Source organism: Microtus oregoni, unplaced genomic scaffold (genome assembly GCF_018167655.1).
Source record: "Microtus oregoni isolate MIOR12 unplaced genomic scaffold, Mior012 000009F_ref0000495, whole genome shotgun sequence".
Lineage (NCBI taxonomy): Eukaryota > Metazoa > Chordata > Mammalia > Rodentia > Cricetidae > Microtus > Microtus oregoni.
Window position 1 is genome coordinate 54,868,377 of NW_024543068.1, and position 19,242 is coordinate 54,887,618.

Consider the following 19,242-nt stretch of genomic DNA (forward strand, 5'->3'; position numbering starts at 1 on the left):
GTACACATACCACGCTGGACTGTGTCAGCCCGTACACATACCATGCTGGACTGCGTCAGCCCGTATACATACCATGCTGGAGTGCACATGTAGGAGGCAAACTTGTACCAGTTTGTGGGAAAACACTAACTGGCCACTCAATTCATACGTCAAATTTTAAGAGTATCTTTATTTTTATACCTATGCAATATTTTGGGTCCTCATAAAATTCTCCATTTAGCTATGAGCAGATTCTAACAAATATTAAGTTACGGCGAAGTTAGGATCTGGGCCTATCACAAACCCCAAGTGTCGCTGTGGTTGGAGTCAGAGGCAGCCTTCCACCTAGGAGAGCATGCTGTGGAAAGGTGAAGGGTCTCATCGAACGGCAAAAAGGTGAAACCTACAAATCTCAGTATGAGTACTCCAAGGTTCCTAACGAGATGGGGAAGGGAGATCTTTGGCAGGCCCAGGAGTCTCAAAGTGACCTTGGGGCTCGAGGATGAGAAGCTCCAAGGTCAGTGAATTATTTCCATCACAAATCTCCTTATGTCAAAGCTACCTATTTATTCCCATGGTCATTCCTCCAGCAGACAGTCCCTGCCAGGCGCCCCCCTGGCGCCCGCTCTGACCCGAGCACACTGTCCACACTGTCCACACTTCGCGCCTGCCCGCTCTGACCCAATCACACTGTCCACACTTCGCGCCCGCTCTGACCCGAGCACACTGTCCACACTCACGCCCGCTCTGACCCGAGCACACTGTTCACACTTCGCGCCTGCTCTGACCTGAGCACACTGTCCACACTCACACCCACACTGTCCACACTCACGCCCGCTCTAACCCAATCACACTGTCCACACTTCGTGCCCGCCCGCTCTGGCCTGGCTGCATTCCACCATCCACTTTGTGCTTTTATTGTCGATTCGTTCTTCACTTTCCCTGGCCAGGAAAAACAAAACTGCAGAATGGTGAATGCTAAGTTGTTCTTTTCCTTTAAAGCGTGCTGAAAAGTGGGAAGATTTACATGGTGGGAGAAATGGATGAGGATAAAGAACATGACAGAAGTGGACAGTGTTCGCCCAGTTTGAGCTGAAAACCCGTCTCCTCCGCCAGTTTTATTGCCGTAGGAGCGAGCACCCAAGAGTGGCAGGCTACTGATATTTTACTTTATGAACAGCAGTCCCTGAAAACTCCAATAGCAAATCTTGGATCATTTCTCGTGTGTGCTAATGATGTTACTACTCCCAAGCCATTAGATATGATTTTTTTTTTGCACATCTGTTTCGGAAAAGAAAAAAATCCACACATCATGTGAAAATATTCCATAAATTACAGGGTTTGAGCTGACTCTATAGTTCACCGTCTGGGTTGTACCTGCCTCCAGTTAAAGTTTTCTCCTTTATGAAGACAGATAGTGGCCTATCTGTGTATTACTAGTGTTGACTATTCCTTTGTTTTGATAGACTTTGCTTAAATCAGTAAGTCATGTATAAAGTCAAACTTTAATCTTAACTTTGCAGTATATTTTATACATGCTAAAATATATTTTAAAAAGCTTCACCGATTTACGGCTTTTCTGCTACTCACATACATGTAGTAACATTGGAAGGGCCGCCATTGTCAGTGGTTCTCAACGGCTGCTACCGATAATTTGTGTTGTCTTTCCTCATCGTCTAGTGGATGTAAATACGTCTCTTTCCTTTATGGCCAAGAACGCTCTTCTTGAGGCTGTAGATACGCCAGATCATCTGCAAGGGAGTGTGTGGCACTAGCTTCCTGGATATCGAGTACCAAAACAAGGCTCAGTAGTGATAGCTCCTGAGGCCCCATGCAGATCTGTCTAGTTGGTGGGGGCCTATGTATTTCCTGACTTGGGTCAGACAATAATGACACTGTTATATAGAAAAGTTTAAGACTTAGAGCGGATCTGTCCATCAGGGATAACGTTCACAGTTGAAAGCTAGAGGGATGCTGAAGAATGTGCTCAGACATACCCTGTCCTAAGCCCCTTGCCTGTGTCTCCTCAGTCTTACACCCTAAACCTCATTGCCTTTCTACCTCTAGGTTGATGAGATATGAAACTGATCTTCCTGTTTCCACTCTTACCAGCCTTCTATCTGCCCTTCTTCGTTTCTCCAGAGCAACCTTTTTAAAAAGAAAACTGAGTTCTCTGTCTCAGGTTCAAGACTACGTGCCAGCTAGTCCCTGCCTACCAAACCGCCTCACTCACCTCACCCTCTGTCATTCTTGTGCCTACCAGCTGATGGTCCTCAATAAGCCACAGAGTGATCAGATCCCTGCAACATCTTGCTTCCTCTGCCACGAACACTTGGCATTGTGCCTCCTTCCATTTTAGTTCAGTCGCCTTCTGCTTGTTTCTCAAGTACCATTTTTCCCCTCTTAACTTACCCTAATGTCGCCATCACCATAGGTAGCTCTGCTATTTCTCTACTCCTGAGAGCTCTGAGGTTTTTACCTTGCAGGACTGATGTCACCAGCTAACAGAACTCCTCAACAGGGTCATCCCTTTCTTTAGTGGGGTTAAGAAAATCTGGTGCAGCATTATTTTCAAAAAAAAAAAAAAAAAAAAGCTTGTGAGTCCATTGTTGAACTTATTTGGTAAGAAAGATTTGAAAGGTTTGGGTTCCTAGACTATGGCCAGAATTGTGATAACTGTAAGGGTAGCAGTAGTGGGCACCTACATCTGAAGGTCGTGTTGATGCAGAGAGTGGATGGAGACTGATCCCCCTTTCATAAATTAGAACTGGGAAGGACAAGATCCCAGTAAGACTTACACACAAGGTAAAAATGGCTGAAAGCAGAACCGGACCCAGGGCTGTGATCTTACTTTACAGTTCAGTATGGCTCTATCTTCTGCTCTCAAACAATACCTTCTTGTTTTAAAATAAGTAAACCCTTGGCATGCCAAGTTCCTTTCTTTTTGGTCAGTGCACAGAGTTTGAAAGTGGACAGTTTTGACTGAGTGTTTGAGACCACTCAACCCTTAACAACAAAAAATATCAAAAAATAAAATAAAATAAAATGAGTCTTAGTGACTGTGTGCCTTTGCCTCTGCCCTGGAACATTTGTCCACTGGAACTTCTAAAAGAAATGACCCACTTCCCTCCATTTCTTCTTCTGTGCCAAAAAAGAAAAAAGGAAGAGAAAAAGAGAAAGGAAGAGAGAGAGAAAAGAAGAAAGATCAATATGGCATATGGACGAATTCCAACATCAGCCAGCGTATATATTAAAGTTTTAAATCAATTATTGCTCTAATACACACCCTGAGGTGGAGAACGAAAGAACATCCAGGACTAACAAACCTGATTGTTCTGGCAAAGGTGCCATTCAATTCATGCTGGCATCTCTGGGTTTTCTTTTCCTTTGGTGTTCCAACTTCATTTTTTTTAAAAAAGCAAGGTAATGGTTCAAGTAGTGACTTTTAAGATTGCTGTTTCATTCATTTTTCTCCAGGAGACTTCTAACTCCCGGGTCTCTTGAGGGTTTCGAAAAGGGCATGATGCTTAGAGTTTGCTTATTTAGTTGTAGGGACATCTGTCAGTCTGTGAGCAAGTCTATTAGACCGTAGATTACTCCTTGCTTTATTGCTTTCCAAGCAAGGCTGAGATCTTGGCTTGGGACCATGAGTACTTCACAACTTGGCATCCTTAGCTTCCCCCCAAAAGGACTTAATTACGGCAGTTCAGAAACCAAATTACAACTGCATAGCAAAAAGACTTGAACCTGTATTCATACTGTGATTACTTATTGATCTAAAATTCCTGCAAAACATGTGGATTTTTTTCTAGGCAAGTACTGGAAGTCGATCAAGATGGTGGCTGTTGCAAGGGGTTGTGCTTTGCCTGGTTCTCAGCTGCAAGAGGAGTCGGAGACCGTGTCTGCACTGGCCTCTCTGACGGTCGATGTGGAACAGCCATTCGCTCAGGAAGATGGCAGGTATGGACCCAGCATGGGGGGGGGGGGGGGGATCATGTGGCCAGGAATGTCCAGACTCATTGCTGGCATTCTGGAACTTTCTTCCTGCTTCTTCTTCGCCTACATCTTCTACTTTCTCCAGGTGTTTTCTCCAAAGCCACAGATGGCAGAGTATATACTCTAGGCTGTGAAGAACTCAACTATTTCATTCTTCCTGGGAAAAACAGAGTTGGAGCACACAACTCACAGAGAAAGAGAGCGTGAGATAGATGGTGAGAAAAACCACTCCTCGCTGGGCAATTTAGTGCAGGTCACCCTGGAAGGGACTGCTTGGGGACTTCATGTCTTCCCCTCCTTATCTCTGTTTTCCCAGACGTTCTTTCTTCTTCTCATCATTCGTAATTTTTAATATAAGAAATGGAACACAGGAAGGTGAAGCTGTGTGGGATGCTGGTCAGAGGCCAGGGATTGTATACATACATGGGTCTCCTTGGGTCTATGTGTGTAAAGATGGAAGGTGCTTGCCAAGGAGACAGGAGTGTGTGTGAAGTCTAGGAGAAATGAGGCTGACTCTATTCTATATTCCATGAGGAGAATTTCTCAATCTGTCTTCATATGTGCCCAGACTGGGGTGGGGAGCAGGCTTGCCTTCTTACTCTTTAAGGAACCATTCTCAGCTTGCACATTGTCCTGCCCATTCCCTCATCCTGACGAGGATGCTACCCTCAATATTTCTTTACAGTCCACTGTGACCAGCCAGACTGGTGCTTTCCACAGCTGGCTGCAAGGTCACATCTTGTCTCTGGGCTTATGTCAGGCATCACTCTGGGGCTTGCTTATGAGAAGGAGCTCCAGCTCCCCTGCATCAGTAACATCAGAGCCTGCCACCTCCCAAACACATGAATGTGAGCCGTTCTGGCTTTCTTGCCTTAGCTGGATACTCCCAGTTGAATGGATTTAACATCTTTTTTGCGTCCAAACAGTTGATATACTGAACAAGAGATTTAATCTTTCTGCCTATGTTTTCTCTTGCTGTAACCAGCTGAGGAGAAGATTACCAATGGGGAGATCCCTTGTGTGATGCTGAAGTAGAAGGCATTTCCCTGCAGTACCTGGAGAGAGGGGGAAACGTGTTTTACATCTTTGATATTATGTGAACTAGCCCCCCCCCCCGCCGCTGTCCCCAGCTCAGAACTGAACCAGGTTCATAATCCAGAGGTGTTGCAGTGATTCCCAAGGCCAAAACCAGTTAGTTGTCATCTGAGGGCTGTAAAACCAAGGAAGCTAACATCTGTTAGTGTGGGATCGAAAAGAGCAAGGCTTTTCTTCAGAATACATTTAACACAGCAAAGTGCGGTGAATTCCACGCTGGGCGAAGTTAATTCTAAGTAACTCTGGCCGTGAAATTGCAGCACTTCCAATGATTAACAATAACATGAGATGTTGTGAACCCCAAGAAATATAAAAAATCTCGGGGCTTTGGCAGGCGCTACCTCTGCAAGCACATCTATGCATTCTGTGGTAAATCTTGTGCTTGGCTCCTGAGAATCTGTAAGAATGAACCCGGTTTCGGTTCCCCGTGACTCTGCCCTTCCACTGAGGACACGTAGGGCACATGAATGCTGAGTCCTGGTGAACATAAAGGCAGAGCGGAAGCCAGGTTTCTTGTCTGTTTATCCTTTTCAGACAGATTATACCAACTGTGATTATTTTATTATCGAGAGAAAAGAATGGTTTGACTTGAACTATCTTCTGTGTTTTTTTATTTCCCTCAACAAAGGGACAGAAAACAATTCTCCTGGAACCAGATCCTGTGTTTCAGTTAAACTGTGTATGACTTCTTGAACGGGATAATGGAGACATGGGTGGGGGCGGGGAGGGGGTGGAGAGAACACGGGAGATTGACCCAAGGTTTGCAATCAGAATCATCCCCCTGCTCAGCAGGCAAAAAGAAAGGGAAGGCCCCTGGGCCTTTGTTGTGAATGCAATATTGTAATCACACAGGAAATTGAAAAAATAGAAAAAAATCAGAGAGTTAAATGGATGGAAAGAGCAAAGGCAAATTCTTTTTATAGGAAATTCTTGCCAGTTATTTTGGAGGATATATTGGTGTTTGGAGGGAGATGACTCACTTTGTACTCGGATTCTGGGTAAGGCAGCCCTTTTCTTGGCAACTCATATCTGACTCATTTACCACTAGTGAATAAGGGATAAAATGCTCCTGGCTAAGAACCATTTTAAGTGTTTTCTGTTCATTTTCTTGAATGGGGGAGGGGTGAGAGCCATTTCATCTTTATGACCACACTTATGGGCCTTGTAGGACACAGTACTGAGGAAAGACGGGCCAGTGGGAGCTCATGCTGTGGAACATTCCCAAATACACAGCAATCATGTGTCATTTTTCAGTGACAAAAGACTTAAATGGGAAGGGAATGATGGGTGGATCGGCAGAAAGTGGGAAACAAATCCCAGAGCATGCCCACGTGAGGGAATAAAAAAAAAACAAGAGTGTAGGCTTGGTATATGCAGCAGATTGTTAGAAGCAGGTTGTGGCGTTTGTTTCTCTGTCGTTTGCTAGGGAAGCAGGCCCGTAAGATCTGGAGTGTGCGTGTAGTGGTGTGCGTCTGTGTTTGGACTCTGGGAGAGTTGGTAACAGGCTTCAATTTCCTCTTAGAAGAAAGGAAGGTCAGTCGGCCCCCAGTGACTTCAGGACAGCCAGCTACAAAGGATTAGGAGCACATTGGCACTCCAGACTTCTTGGCTGAGGCCTTTTCCTTTCCCGGCTGGAAATGAAAGTGAAAATTAAATGTTCACATATCAGTCTGAGCTGTCGACAGACGGGCGCATCGTGTTTGATTATCTGAGTACATCTCTTATGTCCTTAATCAGTTAATTTTCGACTTTCGGTAACTTTTCTCATGAAAGAGGTAGCTTCAAGCCTTTGTATAATCTTTGAAGCCTGGGGGAATATTTGCTTCGGAGGCTCGGAGTTTGTGGAGTAGCTGTCTTCCTGTGAAGATAAAGTGCCATTAGCAGAGAACTCGCTGACATCTCAGCCTTCATTTTGAACAGCTTATCCACAGAGCAGAAGGACACTGGTGTTGTTTTTCTGAATATGGCGACTAATAGAAATGCATAGGCCTTCTCAATGCATGTTCATATCTAAAACACAAAGAAATACGATTGTTCAGATTTCCTGGACAACGGGAGTCCGTCTCTGTGGCTGCTAGCAATGGACACCGCGCGGGTCCTGCCATTCTCTGGAGTCTCTCTGCGCTGCACCAGTTGATCTAAGCGGGCAAATGTTCTGAAACGCACCTCACTTTCATTTTCTCCCAGTGTCAACCAAGCATCGGCTAGAAAGCTGACTCACATCTAGAAGCTTCCTCGTGGAAATAGGAAAGGTCTGTGCACATGTCCTTCCGTCCCCGTCCTCTTGGAACGTCTACGTTGTGTGTTTTTAGTATATAATACAAACTCAGAGTAGGGGTGAAATCTGACCTGGTCCATTCAGTGGGTCCTGCAGGGCCCAGTCTACATCCTTCATAAAACAGTATTTAATTTATTGAAAGGAAACAGGATCAGATAGAACTCTGAGGAGACTGGGGTGCATCAAGAGCTTAGTGTCCCCTCTCTTCTTCCTGCTCATTCTGATCCTCACCGCTTAAGGAAGAGACGGCTCTAGGAGAGGGCGGATGACTCAGATTAAAGAGCACACCTGTTTTCTAGGAAACCCCCAGGAGCGTGGGATCTGACTCTTCCCTTCATGTTTATTCCTCCTCCGTTTGCTCTTCTTGTTCTTCCCCTAATCAGTTGTTTGTGATCCAGTGACTTCAAGAATACAGAGACAATACCTCCACATCTGTGTGTTCTACTATTCTTGGTTAAACACCAGGAGATCAGCACTGCATAACCACTTAGTAGTAACCACTTAATTGACTTTATTACAAACTATGTAGCTGGCTAACCCACCTCAAAAAGCATACAACTATTTTATATATAGGTATATATGTAATTTCATAAATAAAGAAAAGAGTAATTCAGAAGAAAAACACTCTTAAGCAGTCCTTCTGGCAGATATCAAGCAAGAATTCTGTGGTAAAAAGCCTGCATGAGTGACATTCAAGATAGAGGCAATAACTCAGGGTTTTATTTTTTTTTCTACATATGTACAACCAATACTTCAATACTTCAACCTTCTTCAATCTCTCAGCCAAATATTTCTAGTACTTTCCTTATTCCCAAGCCTCTTTTCTGATCCTTTTTCTATTCAGCAACCAGGAAACTGTTTTTTTTTTTTAAATCACTGCTTGGTCACTCATTTAAGTGAATTGCTAGCTAGCTCTTACATCTAGTATTAACCCATTTCTAATATGTTTTTCATATAATATACCTTATTATATTCGTGTTCCTTTTCTCAATTTTTTTCAGACCCCCCACCTTTCTTTCCCACACAATTTAGTATCTTTTGTTTCAAAAAACAAAACTGTAGCCAGGCAGTGGTAGCACGTGCTTTTAATCCCAGCACTCAGAAGGCAGAGGCAGGTGGATCTCTGAATTCGAGGTCAGCCTCGTCTATGGAGTGAGTTCCAGAATAGCCAGGACTACACAGAGAAAAGGAACTCTGTCTCAAAAAACAAAAACAAACAAAAAATGCCAGCTGTAAGAACAAACCCTGTCATACTTTGCTGAAAGTTCCCAGTGCCCTCCATCTCCACAGAGACCACCTTCTGTGTGATTTTACCCTCTCCGAAGTCCACGTTTCATCTGTAACCCTCCCTTCTCTATGAGCTCTGCTTTAGGTTCCGACAACAACCTGACGTAATTAGTTTTTTACTATAATACATGTTTCCTGTGGTAATTGCCTGTATGGTGGGTGCTATTTGCTGGCACCCCTCTGATGGAAGCCACACCCACAGCGAGACTGGTGGGGAGCATGTCTGTCATTCCACAACGTCCTGATTTGCTTTCCCAGTCAACACCAGTCCCACCAGAGGCGTAACACCTTTTTACACCACCCATTCATCGGCTTATTCTTAAATTTCATTTCAGTGGAATTGTGTGCTACATACTGGTTGGTAATCTGGCTTCTCTCACTCCACTAAGCATGGTATTTTTGACATCTGCCCACATCTCTCACAGTCAGTGGTCCGCTCATGTGTAATTGCTCGTTAGACCAAGCATATTGACGTATCCTAATTTGTTTATCCACTTACCTGTGGATTGGTGCTTGGCTTGCTTCCAGTATTGGACTAATATGAATAAAACTGCTATGATTTTGATTTCTTTATGTTGAAAGTAAAATTTACCAAGTTAATGGTTTTGAAGTGTGCTGTGCAGGAAAGGAGGAGAGTGTGCTATGTGAACGGAGGAGACATAGACTTGCATCCATTTCCTGAACTTTATCTTGCAGAACGCAAATTGTATCTCCATGACCTGATGTCTCCCTTTCTCCTCACACCCAAAGTCAGTCCCTGTCCCACTTTCTACCTCATTGCTTTTTAAGAGCAGTAGAGTAATCTAGATGATAAAGATGATAACTTGTACTAGCTAAGAGAGTAGAGCTTCACTGTATTGTAAAATTCACGATAAAGGCAATACAAGGAATTAGGGAAGTGAGGTAGGACTGGGTAATGGGCACTGCCAGGAGATGTGTGAGAAGCCGGCAGGATGGACCAGCAGTCCCTGTGGCTACACCTGACGAGGCTTCCACACCCACAACACTGAGAAACCTGACTCAAGCAAGTTGTCTTGACCTTTACACCGATGGGCGCGCGCGCGCGCGCGCACACACACACACACACACACACGCATACCTTTTAAAACAGAAAATCTGTGTGAACTCCTCCAGCCTCCACAGGACTGAGGAGTTTTGTGTGGTAGACTGTTGCAAGGAGAGGGCTTTTGTCCCGGCCGCGTGGCTAGCTTAGCCCTGAAATAACCACGCAGAAAACTGTATTAATTAAATCACTGCTTGGCCCATTAGCTCTAGTTTCTTATTGGTTAATTCTTACATCTTAATTTAATCCATTTCTATTAATCTGTGTATCGCCACATGGCAGTGGCTTACCAGCTAAGTTTTGGCAGCATGTCTTACTCTAGCGGCAGATCCATGGCATCTCAATGACTCTGCTTTTTTCCTCCCAGAATTCAGTTCCATCTTCCCTGCCTACCTATGTTCTGCTCTATCAACAGGCCAGGGCAGTTTCTTTATTCATTAACCAATGAAAGCTGCACATGGACAGAAGGACCTCCCACATCCTTAGTAGATAAGTTGCAAGTATGTACAACTCTTTGTGGTTTTCTTTCTTGTTCTCTTTCTTGGTTCCCTCTGCAGTATGTGTGGGGATATATTTTATTTTATTGTTTATTTATTCTCTCGTATATTACAACCTGACCACTGTTTTCCCTCCCTCCTCTCTTCTATGCCCCCCTCCCCTCCCCTCTACTCCAGATCCTCTCTTCCTCCATTTCCCTTCAGAAAAGAGCAGAACTTCCAGGGATATCAAACAAACAAGGCATAACAATTTGGAGTAAGACTAGGTTCCTCCCTTCATATTAAGGTTGGACAAGAAAACCCAGCGTGAGGATAAGGGCCCCAAAGCAGGCAAAAGAATCAGAGAAAGCACCCACCCCCACTTCTAGGAGTCCCATAAGAACACCAATTTACACACCATAACATATAATATGTATACAGAGGGCCTAGGTGAGAGCCATACAGGTTCACGGATTGTCAGCTCAGTCTCTGTGAATCCTCATGAGCCCAAGATAGTCAATTCTGGGGCTTTTCTTGTGGCGTCCTTGACTCCTCTGGCTCCTGAAATCCTTGCTCACCATCTTCCACAGGATTCCCTGAGCTCCTCCTAATGTTTGCTGTGGATCTCTGCATCTGCTTCCATCATTTGTTAGGTAAAACTGCTCTGATGATGATTATGCCAGGCTTAGGTCTATGAGGATAAGGAAGTATCGTTAGCAATCACTTCTTTGGCTACTTTTTGTCAGTCATATTTGGTGCTATCCTAGGTGTCTGAGCTATCTAGCCTCTGATTCCTGGCTCCCCAGGCGGTGTCTGGAATGGCCTCCTCTGGTAGCATGGCTCTCAAGCAGGACCAGTCATTGATTGGCCACTCTCCCTATTTCTGTGCCACCTATACCCCAGCAGATCTTGCAAGCAGGACAAACTGGAGGTCAAAGATTTTGTGGCTGGTTTGGTGTTCCAGTCTCTCCACTAGGAGTCTTGTGTGGTGACAGGAGGTGACTGATTCAGACGCTGTGTCCCCCATTTTTAGGAGTCTTAGCTAGGATCACCCTCATAGATTCCTGGGCATTTCCATTGCGCTAGTTTTTCTGCCTCAGCCCTGAGAAGCTCCCCAATTCCAGTTGCCTCTTCCTGTACGCTCTCCCTCCATCCATGCTTCATCTGATCCCTTGTGTTCCTGACCCCGCCAGCCTCCAGTCCACCTGCATTATCAGTTCTATTTACTCTTGCCAGAGAGATTGGTACACTTCCCTCTTGGGCTCTCCTTGTTCCTTAGCCTCTCTAGGTCTGTGGATTGTAGCATGATTATCCTTTACTTTACAGATAATATCCACCATCTTAGTTAGGGTCTCTGTGAAGAGACACCATGATCAAAGCAGCTCTTATGAAAGAAAACATTTAATTGGGTCTGGCTTACAGTTTCAGAGGTTTAAATCGTTCTACCATGGTGGAACATGGAAGCCTGCCAGCAGACATGGTGCTGGAGAAGAGAGTTCTTCTGCTGAGCGTCCTACATCTCGATCTACAGGCAGCAGATAGAGTCTCAAAGTCTGGCCCCACAGTGACACATTTCCTCCCCAAGACCCTCCTAATAGGGTCACTTCTTATGAGCTTATGGAGGCCAATTGCACCAACTGTACTCAAACTACCACATTATCACTTATGAGTGAGTACCTACCATGTTTGTCTTTCTGCGTCTGGGTTACCTAACTCCAGATAAATTTTTCTAGTTTCATTCATTTGACTACAAATTTCATGATGATCTATTTTATACCACTGTGTAAATGTAAATACACTTTCTTTACCCATTCCTCGGGTGAAGGACATTTAGTTTCTGGTTATTATAAAGTAAGCTACTATTAATGTAGTAGAACAAGAACTTGTGGTAGGATAGAACATCCTTTGGGTATATACCCAAGAGTGGTATAGCTGGGTCTTGAGGAAGACCAATTTCCAGTTTTCTGAGAAACCACCATATTGATTTCCAAAGTGGCTAAACAAGTTTGCACTCCCACCAGCAATGGAGTGTTCTCCTTTCTCCGCATTGTTGCCAGCATGAAATCTCACTTGTGCTTTTGGTCTTAGCCATTCTGACAGGTATATATAAGATGGAATCTCAGAGTCCTTTTGATTTGCATTTCCCTGATGGCTAAGGTGTTTATCAGCCTTTTGAGATTTCTCTGTTGAGAATTTTATGTTGAGATCTGTATTCCATTTTTTCAATTGCATTATTTGGTTTGTTGATCTCTAGTTTCTTGAGTTCTTTATATATTTTGGGGATTAGTCCTCTGTCATATGTGGAGTTAGTGAAAATGTCTTCCCATTCTGTAGGCTGCTCCTTTGTTCAGTTTATGGTGTCCTCTTCCTTGCAGACGCTTTTCAGATTCATGAAGTCCCATTTTTGTTGATCTTAGTGTCTGCACTATTAGTTGTGTTTAGGAATTTGTCCCTGTGCCAGTGTATTACATTTGGACTTGAGTTTTGTGCATGATGACAGGTGTGGATCTCTTTGTTGAAGATACTTTCTTTTTTCATTGTGTACTTATGGATTCTTTATCTAAAATCACTTGTCTATAAGTCTGTAGATATATGTCTGTGTCCTCAATTTGATTCAACTGATCCCTGGGTGTTTTATGCCAATACTCTGCAGTTTTATTAGTATATCTCTGTAATAGAGCTTGAAATCAGGGATGATGATACCTCCAGGAGTTCTTTTATTGTACAGGATTGTTTTAGCTGTCCTGGGTTTTTTTGTTTGTTTGTTTTTCCATATGAAGTTGGGTACTGTTCTTTCAAGGTCTATGAAACATTGTGTTGGGATTTTAGTGGGGACTGTGTTGAATCTGTAGATTGCTTTCAGTAGGGTGGCCATTTTTACTATGCTAAGCCTAAAGATTCGTGAGCTTGGGAGATCCATCTTCTCATATCTCCTTCAGTTTCTTTCTACAAGGAATTTAAAATCTTTTTATGCAACTCTTTACTTGCTTGACTATAGTCAACCCAAAATATTTTATATTATTTGTGGCTATTGTGAAGGGTGCTGCTTCCATGATTTCTTTCTCAGCCATTTTGTCATTTGTGCATAGGGGAGCTAATGATTCTTTTTTTAGTTACTTTTTTTCCTTTTTGGTTTTTCAAGATAAGGTTTCTCTGTGTAACCACCCTAGCTGTCCTTGAACTCTCTCTGTAAATGAGGCTGGCCTTGAACTCACAAAAATCTGCTAGCCCCTGCCTCCCAAGGGCAGGGATTAAAGGCATGTCCCATCACCACTCAGTTTAGTTAATCTTATATTCAATCTCTTCACTGAATATGTTTATCAGATGTAGGAGTTTCTTGGTAGAATTTTTGGGGTCACTTAAGTATACTATCAGATCATCTGTAAACAATGACACTTTAACTTCTTCCTTTCTAGTATTCCCCTTGATCTTCTTTTGTCTTATTGCTCTAGCTTCAACTTCAAGTACTATGTTGAATAGATATAAAGTAGACAGGGCTGGAGAGATGGCTCAGAGGTTAAGAGCATTGCCTGCTCTTCCGAAGGTCCTGAGTTCAATTCCCAGCAACCACATGGTGGCTCACAACCATCTGTAATGAGGTCTGGTGCCCTCTTCTGGCCTTCAGGCATACACGCAGACAGAATATTGTATATATAATAAATAAATAAATATTAAAAAAAAAAGTAGACAGCCCTTTCCTGCCCCTGATTTTAGTGGAATTGCTTTGAGTTTCTCTCCATTTAATTTGATGTTGGCTGTCTGCCTGTTTAGATATGTTCCTTATATACCCCATCTTTCCAAAACTTTTATCATGAAGGGATGTTGGATTTTCTCAGAGGTATTTTAAACATCTAATGAGATGATCATTTTTTTCTTTTAGTTTGTTTATATGGTGGATCACATTGACAGATTTTCATTTGTTGAAACATCCCTGCATCTCTGGGATGAAGCTGACTTGATCAATTGGGTGTGTTCTTAGATTCAGTTTCCAAGCATTTTATTGAGTGTTCTTGCATCAATGTTCATGAGAGAAATTGATCTGTAATTCTCTTTCTTTATTGAGTCTTTGTGTGGTTTTGGTATCAGGATGACTATGGCCTCAAAAAGAATTTGGCAATGCTTTTCCTGTTTGGTAAGTAGGATCTAGCAAGAAAATTGTTCACTTCTTTTTCCAACTTTGTAGAGTACAAGTTTTTGAAGTATGACCTAATGATACTTTGGATTTCTTCAGTGTCTGTTGTTATATCCCCTTTTTAAATACTAATTTTGTTAATTTTGATATTTTCCCTCTACCTTTTAATTAGTTTGGAATTAGTTATTCTATTTTGTTGATTTTTCTCAAAGGACAAACTTTTCATTTCATTGATTCTTTGTATTGTTCTGTTTCTGTGTTATTTATTTCCTGCTATCTAGTCTTCTTGGATGTGTTTGCTTCTTTTTATTCTAGAGCTTTCAGATATACTGTTAAGTTACTAGTATGAGATCTCTGTAATTTCTTTATGAAGGCACAGTGCTATGACCTTTGCTCTTAGCCCTTCTTTCATTGTGCCCCATAAGTTTTGGTATGTTGTGCATGCATTTTCATTAAATTCTAGGAAGTCTTTATTTTTTCTTTATTTCTACCTTGACCCAGTAGTCTTTCAGTAGAGAACTGTTCAGTTTTCATTAGTCTTCAGGCTTTCTGTTGTTGTTGAAATCCAGCTTTAATCCATGTTGGTCTGGTGGGATACAGGGTTTATTTTCTTGTGCATGTTGAGACTTCCTTTGTGACCAAGTATGTGGCCAGTTTGGGGGAAAGTTCTGTGAGGTTCTGAGAAAGTCCTTTCGTGTTTGAGTTTATGTCTGTAGATATCTGTTAGCTATGATGTTCTGAGAAAGTCCTCTCGTGTTTGAGTTTATGTCTGTAAACTACATTTTACATGTATATATCTGTTAGCTACATTTGAGTCATCACGTCTGTCAGCTGCATTACCTCTCGGTTTAGTTTTTGTCTGGATGACCTTTCCACTGAGAAGTGGGGGGTTTAGTTTTTGTCTGGATGACCTTTTCACTGAGAAGTGGGGGGTGTTGAAGTTTCCCACTATTAATATGTGAGTGTTTATGTCTAATTTAAGCTTTAGTAATGTTTCTCCTATAAATGTGGGTTCTCTTGTGTCTGGGGTATAGGTGTTCAGAATTGAGACACCATCTTGGTGGATTTTTCCTTTGATGAATATGAAATGTTTTCCCCCATCTCTTCTGTTTAACTCTGATTTGAAGACTGTTTTGTTAGATATAGAATGACCACACCAGCTTTCTTCTTAGGTACATTTGCTTGGAAAATCTATTTCTAACCTTTTACTTTGAGGTAATGCTATATTTTATGTGAGGTGTGTTTCTTGTATACAGCAAAAGGGTGGATCTTATTGTCGAATACATTCTGTGAGTTTATATCTCTTATTGGGGAATTGAGTCCATTGATATTGAAAAATATCAATGACCCATGATTGCTAATTCCTTAGTTGTTGGTGGTGTTGTGTATTTTGTGTGTGTGTAAGAGAGAGAGATTAATGGCCAGTGATCTTTAATTCCTGTTATGTTGTTGGTGGTGGTGTTGGTGTGTGTGTGTGTGTGTGTGTGAGAGAGAGAGAGAGAGAGAGAGAGAGATATTAATGGCTAATGACCGATAATTCCTGTTATTATGTTGGTGGTGGTGGTTGTTGTGTATGGGTGTATGTTGTGTATAGGTGTATGCACACCTATGTCCCTTCTTCTGGTGTTGTTGGTGTGAGATTATTATTTCCTGTGTCCACATGGGTGTAGTTAACCTCCATTGGATAAAATCTTCCCATACTACCTTCTGTAGGACTGGATTTGTGGGTAGATAGTGTTTAAATATGACTTTGTCATGGAATATCTTGTTTTCTCTTTCTATGGTTGTTAGCATTCAGACATTCTCACCCACCAGCCTGCCCTCACGGACCAAGTGACAGCAGACACATCATCATCAGCTGCCACGATGTTTACTGTTGCTCTGGGTTGTGCATGCTCTCTATGCCCATGTACTATATCCCCTCATAAAAACCAGTGCCTTCTCTCTGCTCTCTTTCCCCTCCCACTATCACTCAGAGGCGGCCTCTGCAACACCCTCTTCCCATGAACCTCTCATGTGAGATCTGTTGTTGTGTCTTGTGACACTCCTTGGCTCCAACCCACCAAGGTACCTTCTGCTGCTAAAGCGTTACAATGGTGCTTGCGAGTTTTGCTGGGTATAGTAGTCTGCACTGGCATCTGTGGTCCCTTAGAGTCTACAGCACATCTGACCAGACCTTTCTAAGTTTAGAGTCTCCATTGAGAGCTTGGGTGTACTTATACAAGGTCTGCCTTTATATGTTACTTGGCCTTCTCCCCTTGCAGCTTTTAATATACTTTTTTTGTTCTTTGTGTTTGGTGTTTTGATTATTATGTGGAGAGGGGTTTCTTTTCTGGTACAATCTATTTGGTGTTCTGTATGTAAGCTTTTTGCACCTTTATAGGCCTGTCCTTTTAAAAGTTAGGAAAAAATATTTTCTATTCTTGTTAAAAATATTTTTTCTGGGGTTTGAGCTGAGATTCTTTTCTGTCTTCTATCCCTGCTATTCTTAGCTTTGGTCTCTTCATAGTATCTCAGATTTCCTGGATGTTTTCTGTCAGGAATTTTTTAGATTTAACAATTTCTTTGATGGGCATACCAATTTCTTTTATGGTTTCTGTATATACATATACAACCCCATACATATCATATGTGTGTGAGGTTGTAACTTAGATCAAGAATATTTCTGGAAATTTTGTCCTTCACTGAAGTTCTTGTTTTATTCTTAATTTAGATTGCTTCTAAAGAGCTATAACGCCGGCCCTGATTACATAGAAGCATTTCAAAGGTTTTTATTGAATATCTCCTATGTGTGTTAAATTGCTGGGGGAGGAAAACAACAGAGAGAAGTGGAAGAATATAGAAGTCATAAAGCACAGGGCATGGGGACGCAGTACAGTGCAGGGGGAGTTCGTGGCTGCTGCAAAGAGCCACAGAGAAGACCGATACACTTCTTCCCTTGATGGAGTCCTGCTGTTTGCTGATAGACTAGTCTTTCAAGCAGTGATCTCAATCCTCCTAATGCTGCAACACTTCATCACAGTTCTTCATGTTGCAGGGAACCATGATTGTAATGCAAATGCCTGTGTTCTCTGAGGTAGGTTGAGGCATCCACTACGAAAGGGTCCCAGGACCCCAAAGGGGTTGCCACCCACAGGTTGAGAAGCCCTGCTTTAAGGTATAACCCAAACATGCAAATTTGGATAGCAATCAGATTCTCTTTTACATACATTAAAGTCATCGGACTTCAAGAAGACTTGTAGGCTGCAAGCTCCAGGGAGTTGGCCTTTTGTGTTCAGTGCGGTTTCCATTGCGGACACCAGCACTGGGCACTCAGTAGACTCCTTATATCTGATGTCAAGATTACTCTCTCTTTCCTCCCTTCACTTTCTAAATTATCTTAATCTGTGGCACTGGGCTGAAGGAATCCTTTCCTGACTATCAGAGCTCGTGTTTGCTCAATGGCCCTGGCTTGCAGTGGTGGAGGAGCGGATCTTCCAACCAACTGAGCTGTTGTTGCAGAGACCTCTCTGGCAGGTTTATTGTATCGTTAGCTCTGGTTTTTATATGGGTGGGATTATTTTTCAAATTTAGTCTTATCTTCTTTTTCTTTTTTCCCCCAGAGACTCAGTACACAGGCCAGGCGTGTCTTGAACACACCATATAACCCAAACTGTCTTTGCAATTGTGTTAATCCTTCTTCAGCCTCCCAGAATGTGTGCCGCTTGCCTGACATGATAGGCCCACTGCTATACAGGAGCACATGAATGTTACGGGCTAACTTTCTGATTGGTTCTAAGGCCCTCTCCACGAGATGGAATTCATACCTAGCATTCTTAAAGAAGCCAAGAACCTGTGGCTAGGTAGGTCATAGGACCTGGGGGAACATCTGCTAACCTGTGCTAGTCTGTGGACGACTGAAACAAGAACCCCCACATTTCCAAAGTGCCACATCTCACCTTTCCCCCCACACTGTCACTGTGTGTATTTCCAACACTTGGCAGGTGGAATCAGGAACCTAGGGCCAGCCTCAGCTAGATAGCAAGTCTGAGGCTAGCTTGCCTACACTAGACCCTGTGTCAAAAAACGAAAGTCAGAACAACAGCAGAACAAACAAGCAAACAAACACTAACAAAAAGTGTGGTTCTGCTATCCTCTTAAGACCATTGAGGCATTTATCCGTAAGAATCAAGGGAGCAGAAGCAGGGAAAAGGATTCAGATGGCTGTGAGGACGACAGAGAAAGCCCTCCAGGGTACGACTTTGGTGAATCAGCTCAGCTTTATTCCAAACTATAGGGAACATAGAGGATTGGGCAGCTGGAAGACAAACTCTAATTTTTATTAATTGGCAAGGTCCTATCACAAGGTTTCGTACGTGGCAGCAGGGTCCTGCAGCAAAGCTCCTAGCACAAGTCTTAGCTGCCATGTGCGCAACTGGGGAGACTTCTAGCAGGAAACCGTGCCCAGGGTCACCCAGGAGATAAATCAGGCATCCAGGTTTAGAGACAGCTTTCAGATAAAGTCAGAACTCTGGGTCCAGGGACATTCTCCAGACAAGGGCAGGTGGAGAGCAAGAAATCTCGCTGGGGGGGTTGGCGGAAGCGGCCATGTTGTTGAGCTTGGGCTAAAGGCTTCCAGGCCATGATAGACTGCAACCTCTAGCCAGCGGGGCCTTCCAGCAAAAAAGTCCTTGTCATCTGTCAGCAACAACTCTCAAGCTCGCTGTGTCTAAAGCACAACATGCAAACATACAAAATATGTTTGATTTCCTCTCAGGGATACAGATTTGATGAAGATAATGCCTGTGGGGTGTGGGGGTCGCTCCTGCAACCTTAGCTCTGGGGAAGCTAAGACAGGAGGGGTGGGTTTGAGATACAAGTAGCACAACTGTTCTGAATATTTTCACAGCTCACAGTTTACAGAGCACCCTCTCTTATGAAAACATATCTGCTTCCC

At 43.0% G+C, this 19,242-nt stretch overlaps 1 protein-coding gene across 1 annotated transcript in view; it reads left to right on the forward strand.

Moving 5' to 3' along the window:
- The window catches only part of Hdac9 (histone deacetylase 9), a 463,183-nt gene that overhangs the window by 433,277 nt on the left and 10,664 nt on the right, over positions 1–19,242 (forward strand). Inside the window, exon 25 of the mRNA XM_041657935.1 lies at positions 3,792–3,939. Within this exon, the coding sequence (XP_041513869.1) occupies positions 3,792–3,939 (148 nt within the window). The remainder of the gene's footprint in view (positions 1–3,791; positions 3,940–19,242) is intronic.